Source organism: Phlebotomus argentipes, unplaced genomic scaffold (assembly GCF_947086385.1).
Source record: "Phlebotomus argentipes unplaced genomic scaffold, Phlebotomus argentipes genome assembly contig_33, whole genome shotgun sequence".
Taxonomy (NCBI): Eukaryota; Metazoa; Arthropoda; class Insecta; order Diptera; family Psychodidae; genus Phlebotomus; species Phlebotomus argentipes.
The window spans coordinates 456087-470670 of record NW_026776167.1 but is presented as its reverse complement, the minus strand read 5'-3'; the positions used below and the strand labels follow the sequence as shown (position 1 = coordinate 470670).

The 14584-nt window shown below is 35.5% G+C and overlaps 1 protein-coding gene across 2 annotated transcripts in view; it reads left to right on the top strand.

The window, feature by feature from the left end:
• Positions 1-13783, top strand: part of LOC132256920 (max dimerization protein 1-like) — a 114051-nt gene extending 100268 nt beyond the window's left edge. For both annotated transcript variants that reach the window (XM_059753527.1, XM_059753528.1), the window contains exons 5-7: positions 1734-1938; positions 9708-9853; positions 9917-13783. In XM_059753527.1, coding sequence (XP_059609510.1) covers positions 1734-1938; positions 9708-9853 — 351 coding nt within the window. In that variant the 3' untranslated portion in view covers positions 9917-13783. The remainder of the gene's footprint in view (positions 1-1733; positions 1939-9707; positions 9854-9916) is intronic.
• Positions 13784-14584: the final 801 nt, after the last annotated feature.

The window sequence follows — 14584 nt, the reverse complement described above, 5'->3', positions numbered from 1 at the left end:
CACCACCCGGTCATCAACAAATACCCTCAGACAGGCCTGACCTCTCACCCCAACCTCCCCTTGATTTCGCAATGTCCACTCACCCAGCAGCTATGTACATATGTGTACCCCACCCCACCTCTGCCTTGTACATTGCTCTTTTCCCAATCATTAACCCATCCGGAATTATTTGATATAAACTGAAATATTGATTAAAATCACCAGCATACAATGTTCAATTGACAAATGTGCGCACTGGCCACGTTTGTCCAGAGAAACGACCAGAGAAACCCACCTGATTACTGATGAGGACTGCCAACCGATTTTATCCGCGATTTCATCGCGAGAACATTTAAATCCATGGAAAATAGCGCTAAAACTATACATTTAATTTAATTTAATCAATCAATTAAGCGTAAATGAGTTAATTAAAGAAGCAATTTTACTTCTTTCATTTAATTTTTTTGTTCATGCCGAAGCCAAAATGAAACCCCTCATGTGCAGGAAAAAGGAAAAAAAAAACTGCTGAAATTTGTTTCTCACTCGTCATGAATACAGCCCCAATATTCTCGATAGATTGACGCACACAAATTTGCTAGATACATGTACTCGGCTGGGAAGACGGGGTGGAGTCTACAAAAAAAAGCGCGCCTTCCCAGTCAAACTAATTTCATTAAACCCACAGTGTTGTATATTTTGGCACGGGCGATGTTGAGAGTAGAATTTCTCGTCGACAATCAGGCTGGGTGAAATTCACGGCTTGGACAGGAAATGTTTGGGTGTTTTTTTCAGCAGTGGCGTAGTAACAAGATATTGAAATATTCTGTAATATTGTCTAACATGCGCAAAATTATTTTATCGTTTATTGAAATATTTCCTGTAGGTGAGAATCAATATAAGAGAGAATAATGCAGAAATATTCTGTTGGAATGTTACAAAAGCAGCAGTTGTTCTCCCGTTGCGACCACCCTTTTGGTGTGACTTATAAAACGTCGCCGACGGTGGGACTAATTGAATATATAATTAGGATGTTCATGGACATGCAATTATTTGCTATTTCTTCAAATTCAATTATTATTTCCGCCACAAAGGCAAATTTCTCCTTTTTCTGTTTGTGGGGAAACGGGTATAAATTATATTTCTACTCAAATATGTTTTCGTACTTTTGTAACTTTTTTTTTATCGAAGCATTAAGAGTGAAAAATAATTACTTTGACTTTCCTCCCTTATCTCTCTGGTCGCGTATAGAAAGCTTTGTTGTGGCACTTTTTTCTCTCCTGCCACTTTCACATTTTACGCATTTGCTCGTGTCAGGCCTATTCCTTTGGGGGATGCTCTTGAAAAAGGGGTTGAAATTGCGCGTGCAGAGCCGCAAGGAATGGAAATTTCGAATCACACAATCCGTCAAGGAGGGTGGCAATGTTGTGCGAGGCTAGAGAAAAGCTCACTGATGATAATGACTTTCAAATGGCCAGAGGGTGAGGTTCGTCAGCTCATTGAGCTTCATTGGAGCTAGCTGCTCTAGTATTTTGTATGGCAAAACCTGGGGATTTGAGACCTCGGTAAATTGCTATGGTGAGGAATTAAAAGAAAGGAAAAGAAGTATTCCTGGTATTTCTTGAAACATTTTGCTCATTTGAAACTCAAATGCTCAGCTGAGAGGCGAGAGGAAGTAGACAAAATGTCGATTTGCCTCTGGCAATTAGGATAATTAAATTGATTATATATTTTGCCATTTTTTGTTCTCATTTCAGAATCTTGAGGATAAAGATAGACGGCAAATTTTTCATCGGGAACAATTAAGTAGAGAACAGAGATTTCTGAGGCGACGCCTTGAACAATTAACATATAATGCGGCGCTGTGTAAAAGAAGATCCGTTTCTGAATGTTCAACCTCAACCATTTCTAGTACAAATTCAACAACATCAACGGGATCACCATCATCTATAAGTGAATCTGGTGAGTAAACGATAGATTTATGATATTGCTATGCAACGTACAGAAGGATTTTCAAAGTTTTGCACAGTATATACATTGCGAAGCTCACGCACGTGTCATTCCTCGTTTCCACTGGCATTTTGTGTGTCTATTTTCAGAGGATTCATGGAAAAATAAAACTTTTTCAACTTTCCACCTCTCGCGGAAAAGAGAGGAGAAAAACATCATAACAGGCAGTCAGTTGATAAAATGTTAAATGACTTGATGCCAAAGATATTCTGACGAGAGAATGTTTCACACTGAATAGATGTGTCTTCTCTCTGAAAGTTGTGAAGATATGGCAAATAAAATTGTAGTAAAATATCAATTTCCTTCTTTTAACATAAATACACATACTGAAATATTTTCTGAACTTGTGCTGCCTGAGAAACTTTAGATCTGTGGGTTGGTTGTCGATATATAGAATTTCCACTGTGTAGAAAAATTCGATACAACGTTTTTGGGCTCTTCTGCGTCTTTCTTCCCTTTGGGGTAACAGCACACAGACTGGCACTGAATGAAGTGTAGCACAAAGAGAGGAGAGAGAAAAAGTTGGTGATCCCCTCGCTTATTTTCAATGTAGCGTACAAAGACCCAAATTATCCAGTGTTGTTACCATCAATGCTGTATTGAGTCTTTTGCCGTCATTCTCTTCTCTGGGGAAAACTTTTCTATTTACGTATTATATGCTGTCCCATAATATTGAATCAAGCCACCATATCTCACCCATCCAGTAACTTCAATCTCTACTGCATCTATCCAAATCACCCTCCGCGCAATCCATGAAGAAATGTTAACTGAACCCCTGAAAAAAACACACTCACGCACTCTTTAAATCTACATGTATTGGAGAATGATGGCTGTTTGAAAAACAGGAAGCTTAAACTTGAACTTTGTAGTGAATTCGCCCACCCTCTCCAAAAATGCCACATACAATTTTTCCACACAATCAATCAATATCAGTCTTTTTTCGTATAGCCCCACAAAAAGGCTCCTCCATCTTCATCGATGGCGGTGGAAAAATGCTTGGGATCTCCCCAATGCTCGACACATCCGCCACTCATATTCCAGCACAAATGCAAACAAGATTTTTTTTCCTAAGCGGCAGTTGGGGGGAAAATTCACCCTCATTGAGTGAGTTTTTGAATACAAAATTAGCTCTGGATTCCCACCCACGCAATATTTTCATATTACAAGCCCGACAAAATCAAAAACTCCTCCCGAGACAATCTTTCTCCATAGCAAAATTATTTTCCTTCCTTATTGCTCGTCAGAGGCGCTCTGAGAGCAAATAGTAGGGGAATATCAATGAAAATCCTGAGCAGTGGAGTGATTTTTGATTAAAAAATTGATCAGAGGATAAGACAAAGTCATGAACAGGACGAATATGATGTAGTCTCAGTGCGGGATCATTGTATATAGCGTGAAAGAATGTTTGCAAAATTATTGGTAACTGCTGCAGAGTGACAAGGAAGAACATGCGTTATGCTTTTATGATTTTCAATTCTTGTTATTAAAATTTTTTGATAAATATCTTAACATTGAGTATATAAAGAAGCAAAACAATTTCTGTTTACGAGAATTTAATCACATTTGTTGATATTCTGTAATCGTGCTTTTAGCAAAATTAAAATTTGAGATCCATTTAGAAAGTGGTTCTAATTTCCAAAAAAACAAGCACATGAATTGCAGTTACTTTTGTGACAACTGATTGTGAATGAACAAACAAACTCTTGAGTCACAATATCACAGATGGAGAGTCGTGAAAAAGAAAAGATCTCTTTGAGAAATTTTTTATTATTTGCTTTCCAACAAAGCTGCAACAGCAAGTTTTACGAGTTATTTTTCTCCATTGCAATATATCAAACAATCCCCTGCTGATGTCACAATAAATCCCAAAAGGAAGAAATCCTCATCTTTTATCTCCTTTATATTTGTTTTCTTTCACTGTGAAATACAATGAGCAAAGTGAAGGAAAAATACTACAAGACATGTTGAAATATATACATACATCAAAGTGCGAATAGCAAGCTAAGAAAGTTTTCCTCCTTCTCGCGTGCAGCAAAAGGACACTCACATGAAAATCACATGAAGGCAAACTTATTCCGTCGCACCGAAAAGTATGGAGCCAGTAAAGTGCGCGCTTTTCGCATATGCTCTCAAGGGATGAAAGCTCAAAGAAAAGCTCTAGGATAAATATTCTCATTGCAATCATTACAGAAATCCAGAGAGGCTTTTTTCGTGCGAATGTCTTCTAAATAAAACTCAATTATAGAAGTTGTACGTTTTTCTTGTTTAGCAACTTAATTTCTCTTGAGCATTGGAATCTATTGAAAGTTACAGAGAGGTGTTCAAAGAAGATGATTTACGATATAAAATGGAAAGCAATGCTTCTTTAATAAGTCTCCACACTTTAATATATCAATTGGAGCAATAATTGAATTCTGTCTTCCGCAACTGCGTAATGTCGTTAAGATGCCAAGTAAAAAAGTGGAGACGCAAAAGACCAGAAAAAAGCTCAGTATCCCAGCAAAAAGGGCGGGGGTGGTGTGAGAAAAATTTGAGTGGTGCGATAAGGGGGGAAAAATGGAGATTGTTTAATGGAAAAAGTTTCTCTGGGGTGTATGGAAACTGTGTGAGAGAGGAGAGTAATGAAAATTATATCTTGGCGAGTGACGAGCTCGTAAAAAAGTCGGATCATATAAAAATTTACAAAATATAACTCAAATATACGAATCCTTTTGCCTTGCTCCGCATTTGTGAGAGCGCGTCCCCTCCAATTTGCGTTATTAAAAGATGAATGGGGAAATATATCCACTTCGCCTTTTTATTTCTATTTTGTTTTACAGGCAAATCATTTGAGATTTTTGTATCCTTCGCACGACGTCCAGCCTCGCTTGTGAAGATGGTGTATAAAATTATAACACGCAGTCGTAAAAGAATATTCATGTCAACTTGTGTATTTGAAGAAAATTGTGAACAAGGATGGGTGGGATTTTTCGAGAGATATGACTCACCATGAAAATGGGTGTAAAGGAGACATAAACTTTGCCATGATTTGATGTGTGCGACGAGCGATCGCCAACGAAGCCAAGCGAGGAAAAAAATTAGGGAATAGACGAAAACTTCACTTTATGACCTTAATTTATAATTTCGCAAGAAGTTTTGTGGGTGTGGAAAGGGCTTTTTTTGTGCTACGAAAAATATTCTCTCACTCATAAAAAATGCTCTTTTGTGTCGTCTTATTAAGAAGCATGGCAAGAAATCGGGATTGGAATTTGAAATTGAACGGATATTGATTGGTGAGAAGGAAGAGCGTAGAGGTCATGTAAAATAACATTCTCAACCCTCAGCAGAACCTCCCTTTTAGACCGCCCTTCCGGCCAAGAGCGGTCAGAGACATTTGAGTGAAAAGTCCCTGACGAGTAACTCGATATGGTTATTTGTTCATCCTAATGGATAGCAAAAGACAGGAACTAGAATGTTTCACCAGTTCGTGGATATTTTGGGATTGAGAATGTTTTTTAGCTTTTTCTCTGTTTGCCGAGACATTGCTTGGTAGAAAAAGGAACGCAATGGACACAGATGCGTGAATCTCACAATCAGTTGCAAATTCGAGGTTTTATTTCCACTCAGTGTCTCTTCATAACCCAGAGAAATTCACCCGATGCCATTTCACAGCGTCTGGCATTTGTTTGTCAATGGATATTTTCACCCCCAAAATTGTAAGTGGGTGGAAAATACAGAAAAAAAGAAAATATAGTGCAAGGAGTGGTATAAATGGAAAGGAGTGAGAAGAACCTGAAAAAAGAACGAGGATTGAATATCAAATTCTATCCGATCAAGTTTATCGACTTAAAAGCTCCGTATTATATTTCCTGATTTTCCTACACACACGCACAACACATTAAATTACTCACCCTACACTTTGCCAGTGAATGGGAGAGACCAAAAAAACCATCAAAGTATACAATTTTCCAACAAACTCATTGCAGCACCTACTTTCCCTTTGCCACACTAAATTTGGGGATGTGCAAAATCACGAAGGTCGCTAAATTTTCTTTCTCACTTCTATCAGGAAGTTCAATGCCAGTCGAAAGCCATTTGAAGTAAATAAAATTTAATCACAAAAAAGACACAAAATTTGAGAATAGACAAAAGAACATACTTTCTCTCACTAGAATTAATTCGGATATATTATATGTACATAGTGGGCATAAAATAATGAAACAATATCGCACAGTTATTCCATTTTTTTCGCGGGAAAAAGCTCTTTTCCCAGTGAAAAACAATATAAATGTCATTGTTGAAACAAATTTAACCGATTTAAACAGAAGACATAAGAAACTTTTTTCTTTCAAAGTTGTATCTCTTGATGAATGCTTCATTTTTCAATTTTTGCTAATATCATGTGAAATTGACGACACTGTTTTCTTCGGCAACACATGAACGCTCACAGAAAGTTCATTGGCATCCACTCGGGAATTTTTGCTCTAACTTCATTTCTCATTAATGTATTTTCTGTCTTCGGCATCTCCTTTCTTCCAGGAAGAAGTATCTCATTGGATTGTAGATGGGAAGCTTCATGGGGAATATGCTCAAGTGTGTTATTTTCATCGATGTGCGAAGGGAAAAGTGGATGATGGGGAAAATGGGTGAAAGAAGCATCAATAAGTCTCTGGAGGATAAAGAGTTGACGGATATCTCATATATTCCCTCGGTGAAGGCACACACATAGACACGTGAAGGAAAGAGTATGGGAACAATTGATATGGAACAGAACAAGATAGACTTGCGATAGCATGAGGAAAAGCTCTATGCGCTATGGATACAGTTTTCCCGAAAAGAATATTCCACAATGCGGTAACGTGTAAATCATTGTCACATTGATTTCATTTCTTCCACTATACTTTTCACCCACTTTTTCCACCCCCTGACGGTTTTTCTGCTGCAGTGAAAACTCCCGCCTCTGTTTTATAACATCTCTAAGTTCTGAATAGACTTGCACGAAAGGCGTGGAATTTGCATTCAATGAGAGGAAAAGTGTAAAATGAAGAGTGTTTAATGAAGCTTTTATCTTAAATTGTTCCTTCATCAGTTCGCATTTGATGAATATATCGATAATAAATGGTTTTCGTTATTCATCTGAGTAAACAAGTATGGAATTTTTATCTCCATGGCAGTGTATAAATATTTCCCAACCCCTCGAAAGTTGTGCTTTCCCGGACGGTTGACTCTAAGGGTTGAAGTTGGGGGGCATTTGAAAAATTGGTGGCTGGTCATCTTTATACATGAGGAGTGAGAAGTGGAATAAAAGAAAAATAGATGTGGGAAAAGTAGATGGCGAATGAGAAGCAACTATTTCAGTGAGTTGCACACATTCACAAGATTAATGGCATTTTCTTGTGGGGTTTATAAATTAAATTTTTCAAAAATTGAATAAACCATCACACCATCCTTTATCCTTCCTCTCTTGTGGCCACTCATTTCTTCATTCTTCACTTCGCTGCCGCAATTACGGAGTGTGGGTTTGACTGAATAGATTTTTGGAGAGGAAAACGGACGCTTTCTCCTTGGCTTTCGCCCGCCCCGTATTTTCAATGGCGCGCACACAGAAATGTTGAAAGGAAAACGAGGCGCCTCCATTGAAAGAAATCTGGCTGAGAGAGAAAGAGTGTAACAAGAGTTGTTGAAGGGCGAAAAAGTGTATGGGAAAATCTGTGAATTTATATCGGTCTCTAGCATTAAATACAACATGATAAGGGTGGAATTGCCATCAATTAATCTTGCTGTGTGTGGATATTTTTCTTCTCTATGTAAGTAGAGGCAATTTTCTTTGATTAGACCGAGAGCTTTTCTCTCCATTTCTAATTTTAGATACATAAATACTCTGTGAAAGCTGGTCTAGGGGAACTTTCTGTCGTCCCCTTTTCACTTTTCCGCACAAATCGTCACTCGAAATAACACATAACGCAAGGAAGCTCATAGACTCTGGCGTGGGGGTGGGTTTTTCATCAGCACATTCTCAACACGTAATCTTCTAAAAAGCATTCATTACTTTATAAGCCATAAAATGTGTGTGGTTCGTTCGGTAATAAAATTATTGCGATATTAAATCAATACAATTTCCTCTTTTACTCCCAACCAAAAGGCAATCCTTATCATGGAAAGTATGGGCAAAATGTATCAGATGTTGTTCGTGTGCAAACCTCTACTAAAACCCCTTTCGTCGCCACATGAGACTTTCTTTTATGCCAACATGTGACTTCATGCATCTAAAAATACTTCACATGTGGACTTTAATACATTTCCTTCGCATACTTGCGCCTTTTCCGCCCTGAAAATTCGTCTCAATAGGAAACACACGCAAGTTTCAATATACTTTTAGCATTAATCAATTTAAAATGTAGAAAATAAGTCAAGTGAGGGACACGAAAGAAATAAAGATCATCGCAGATACGCGCTTTTCTACAATTGACACGCTTTCATGTGCTGTATTTGTGGCAAAAGGGTTGCCATTTCTGCACTTTATCACGACTTGAATACATCTCAATGATTTAGCGTAAATTAATACAGTGATATTAAAGTGAAAAATTGCTGAAAATAAAATAGAATTTTGAATAATACATCCCATCTCATGCACGCTGAAGAAAAATGAACAATTTTTCACAAAACACACATACATCAAGTACCGAAGGCGACAAAGAAGTGCAATTTTATGAATTTTTTTTCGTGACAAATGCTTCAAGTTGGAAAGGACAATCTCTTCATATTATTAATGTGAGTTTTCCTTTGGTCACCCACACCATACAGAGGGAAAAAGCTGGGTTTTTGGGAAAAGCTGTTGCGGAGGAAAAACATGTCATGGCAGTGAAACTCAATGTCGAAGAAAATATTTCTATGTATTTTCTTTCGCTATTACAACATCATCAGCAACATGTACTTCAATATTAAAGTTACAACTTCAGTAGCGGAGAAAATATAAGAGAAAAATATTAACAAACTTCATGTTAATACATATATCAGCGAAACAAGAAATACGAAACAAATAAAATATTGTCACATTGAGAGTGAAAGAGACATGAGAAAAATCAAGTAAACTAAACTTTTCCCACAACCTAGAAAATCTCGTCGCATCGGAACTTTCGAACAAAGCCCTCATTCTGGATAAATATGTGAGTGTGTTCGGTGAGAAAGGCAAAAATTTCTCACCATTCCGCACTACTTTCTTCATCTTTTCACTCCTTGCAAGACACACACTCTCAACGATCCTCTGCAGCTGAGGGAAATCCCGGGAAATCCATGGCAAATTCCACCCCCGCCCCCCGCCCACCGGAAATCAATGGGAAACCCTTTGCCAACTATTCTACATATTAGGAATATTTCGCTTGTAAATCTTACATGAGAAATTGTATGTAAAATAAGCCAAGAATTTGGAAGTATATTAAAATGAAATGAAAATGAAACTCATACGTGCATTATGAATGCATACTTTGAAGTAGAATTGGGTATGATTCCACTAAGATTTTGCACTTCTAAATTAAGAATCTGTTCAGATTGATATTTTGCTATTTTCACCCTGAATGACTAAATTGAAACAGCCTAAATAACATAGACACATCAATAGTCTAACTTTTTGATTTTTTGTCAGTGGAAACGAGTTGTCTTTTTTAACTTATATCATAAACAAATAAAGAAAAATCCTAAACTAAAATTTTGGACTAAATTTCCACTCTTTTTTGTTCTTGCAGATGAAGTGGACGTGATCGGCTATACAAGCAATCAATCGGATACGGATGACCACTCATCGGTTCAGTCGCTGCAGTCTGGGTCGACAGACAGTGGCGTCGTGATGTCTGCTTCGCGACTCACCCTTTCCGAAATGGATATTATCTAGGTGATTTTTCTAAATACTCGATCTCTCAAAGGGAAAATTCTAATACAAATTCTTTCTTCGCAGATGTAGACATAAAACAGAAAGAAAAAACACATTTAAGAAACAAACGGTGCAGGCTCGTGACACGGCAAGACGTCGAAATGAAGGTGACGAGGAGGATATCTGATGATTGGAGGGGAAATAGAGAGCAAGGATCCAGTGAACCTTCTTAGCCAGTTCAGTTTTTTTTTGTCCATACAACAACCACACATCTTCATTAAACAGCAGAGAATCAAAATAATGTGCAAGAAGTGAGATCACCTTTTTACCTGTATCATCGACAGCGTTCCAGTTCCGTTTGTAAGTGACTCGAGATATTATTTCTTCAGTTTTGTCTACACTTTGGAAACCAATAGCGGTTTATTTTTGATTTAAGAAATCAAATGCTAAATTGTAAGTAGAGGTTAAATTTCGCGTGAAGAAGTTTGTACAGCACTTTTTGCAGTCAAAGAACAAGAAAATCTACTTAAGAACGATAGATTTTGAGGGCATGAGAGAAATGTGCAAAAGAAGAACTAGAAAACATGGTTTTTATCGTTTCTAAAGCAAAAGCTTGATTCATTTAATGAAGAATTATTAAGTGAAATTCTAGTGACAAAGCACTGAAAAATCTATGTGTAATAGTTTATTTTGCCTTTAAATTTAGACATTTGTAAGATTTTATTCCACCAAATTCTGTCATACGTTGATTTTTTTCTTATTCTTCTTCTGATAAATTCTTAAAAAGCGCAGCATAAATATACCTAAACATGAGAACAGAAAGCTTAGGATGGAAAAAGAAACACATATCGACCACCGATCGCTAAATGTATGAATGCCTCTAGTCATGATTTTAAATACAAATTGAATAGAGATGAAATCGTTTAAAAGGATCCTTATCACTTGTCCTTTTTTGTAATATTTTGTGTGTGATCTTCACTTTCCTGGGAAAATTGAAAAAAAAATGAGAAACAATCGTGTGACCCTTTTTCTGTGGGATGTTGAAACGGAAGAATTTTGCCATCTTCAATGAGCGTGAAAGTGAAAGACAATTTCATGACGAAAGACACTGAGCAGAGCACCGTATTTTCCTTTTTTTTATTTTGTAAAAAAAATCAAATAAATTATTTGTAATATGTAAATTGTAAATAGATTTGAGATGATGATGCAGGAAGAACATAATAAATCTGAAGGGGAAATGATGGATATTCGATGTAAAACATAATGAAACCAACAAATTAATATTAGATTTATTATAAATAACATGAAGTGAAAGAGAAAATATTGGTAGTAACTTTGAGGTGAGAAAAAAGTGAAGGACAAACTCGTTGATATTCTCTTTTATGTGCAACCATAATAGATGCGCCTCGACATTTGAAAAGAAACCAACACAATATCAAACAACAAATCTTGAAAAATCAGACAGTAAAGATAACTAATTCATGGGTTTTAGTGACGCTTGAGATAAAGATAAAATATTGAATTTTGAATAGCATCATAATGAAGAAAATAATATTGCTGCATTAATTCAGATATTAAAAAAATTGTCCCTTACAAAAGTTCTATGCGGGAAAAGCGGGAGATAACAAAGACGGCCCCCAAAAGAAGCAAATGGTAATGAATTTATGTTTTCATTTTTTACGGGCATCTTTCTTTCCCTTCACATCTTGCTCGTCCTCTTCAGCGTCCGGCAACTTTCTCAATAAATCTCTTAGCCTCATTGTATGAACCTTCCCCTCCCAAGTTAAGTTATATATTTCATCACTACTCATTTTCTAAAATTTTCAAAGATTTCCTATTATTAGTCCTTCAACTCTAACATTTTCCTTCAAGAAGAAAAGAGCCTACCTTTGTGAGTTTTTGTCATATTTGATGTGGTGCAGCAATTGAAATTGACTCAAAACCAATAATTAAAAATATGTAAAACGAAACATTTCTGTGTCTATAGCCGAAAAGTAGAGGAAAGCAAAGTATAACAAGAAATTGGTATTGTATAAGAACATTTTCTCCCCTTTTTGGAAAATATAAGCTATATCGTGTAGAAAAAAGCTGAGCGTGGGAAAAAGGTGAAAAAAAACAGCACAACTTGATAATATTGAGATTAGGAAATGACGGGAAAAATGGTTTCAGTTACACACACACAACCCAAAAGGCCGAAGGATATAAAAAAAAAATTGCAAGAGAAAATAACGCAATATGTCCGGATTGAAATAGGAAGACAAAATGCACGTCAATTATTGACAAAATTTCATGTGCATGTTGGATCATCAGGTAATCCATCCAGTTTTCTATGTTAAAGGAAAAAAAGTGAAGACTCGACGAAAAGGACAAAAGGCGAGGGACTTTGCATGAAATAATATTTGTAAATAATACTGTAATTTCTAAAAGTTTGTGGAAAGAGAAGAAGGTCTATTGAAATCACGAATGATGCGATATCATTAATTTCCCAGTCTCTTTTCTGTAAGTGATTTAGGCACTAAGCAATGTCTCTTTCTATCTATTTTCAGGTCTTATGATTACTTTAGCTAGAGAATTTTAATTTATAGGTTAGATTAGATCAATTCTGTCTAATCAGAGGAATCACACTATGAAATTGCCTTCGAGTTATCTGTAGATAATTCAAAGATTGTCTCTTGATAAGCAAACGAATCGCGTTTGCTTATTGACAGACAATGTTTTCACCAAAAGTTTTATTACATTTCAAATTAAAACAATAAGAATTGATGAAGAAAAAAAAACTTAATACAAATGAAGCAATTTGAAAATATGCATTATTCAATATCAATTCGGTTTTTCATAGTGTGTGTTTTTCCTGATATAAAATACTCTAGCTAAACTAATTAAGCATGCCCTATGTTTATTCATATTATAAAACTTCACTACAAGTTCAGTATTTCATTCGGCTGTAATGTGAGTTAATAAACACTGTGAGACTTTTACTGTTTCACCGTAATTTATTTTTATTCGTATACTTTTCATTCCAACGGTAATTTTAGTAACTTTCAATCCCGCCCTCTTCTAAAATGGATTATCTGATATACGGTTGTTGAAAAATGGAAACAGAGAATTTTTCCGGGAATGTGTATAGGAAAGAAACCATAAGCGTAACCTTCTTAGAAACCATTGTCAGTTTCTTACGACTTTTAATTTTGCTTTCACGTTAATTGATCAATGTGGAAATTACTGCAAAATCACCATGCCGACCCCAAGAAATCATGTAAATGATGCCCAATTGAAGATGAAACACTAACATGAATCATGTAAAACCTGTAAAACAATAAACGAAGCAGTGTGTCACATTGCCACTGAGTGTTATTGACAGACGGTGGATGGAAAAGATGACAAGATGCGCATGGTAAGGAAATTAAGAATATAATAATAAATATATCGTGGATGGACGGAAGAGTTGATTATAAGTGAAAAAAAGGAAATGGTAAAAAATGAAGAAAAAACAATTTTAGAGAGTAAATTTTATCTATAAAATTCACATTAAAAGATCAACATAAAACACAAATAAAAACACAGAAACACGAAACCTTTTGACGGAAAAAAATTATGAACAGTTATAAATATTTTCTGTTGCGTTTCAAAAAAAAAAGAAAACTTCAAAAGAATTGGAAAAAAAACATGTAATAGTCAATGGAGAAATGATGTAATCAACACACCAGACACTTGCATTACAGTAGAAAGTATGAAAAATTGAATTAAAAAAAAATACAAACAAATAATAAGGTAAAAAGATATATTTGTTATGAATTATTAATTGTGTAAAATTATCCAAGAATTAATCAAAGTCTAACAGTAAATAGAGGCGAAGAAAGAATGTCCGTAAACTGAACACAAGGAAGGTAAAAGAAAAGAGTGAAGACGAAAATTAAAACCCGGCGAAGATAATTAATATTTTACATTTAAGAGTAAAGAGCGGAAAACAGAAGAAGGACAGAAAGAGAGAATGATGAGAAAAATTACTATTAATTGTAATGATTATTATTAAAAAATGGACAAAATAAATAAAATACTATATATACATATACATATAATACAAAAATAATAATTATTATTAATTATTAAAGTGAAAGATGAAAAATGAATAAGCGTGTAGAAAGTTTGTGTAACATTTGAATAGTACAAAAATACACTCATCCCATAATTTTCAATGGTGTGTGTTTAAATAATGATGAAAAAAAATATGAAGAAATAAAAATTTCTATATGCTGAGATCGTAACTCCTGCTCGGCGTAGATTTTAAGATGGAGCTGACGAAGGATTGGAGAAAACAAATAAATACATGATAATAATGAGAGCACGAGTTTTGACGATGTGAGAAAATGAGCAGATTAAGGACGGAAGTGACGATGAATTGAGAGCAACTTTTGGGAACAGAGTTTTTCATCAAATTTAATCATGGAAGCCATATTGAATCATCACTTGTTCGTTTTTTGGTAAATGAGAGACATTTTTGGCTCATATTACACAACACATACACACACACACACATACTTTCGGCGTGAAATGATTTCACAGCTGAAAAACCAAGTTGATAATCAAAAGTAAATCACACGAAATCCTTTTATCTTAATGCAGCCAAATAAGAATAGCGAAAAAAACATCAACATTACAACAGGAGACAAGTTAGACAGAATTGTAAATAACATAAGGATGAAAAATTCTTTAAAATACTTGGATGAAGAATGTGGACCCCAAAGTATATGG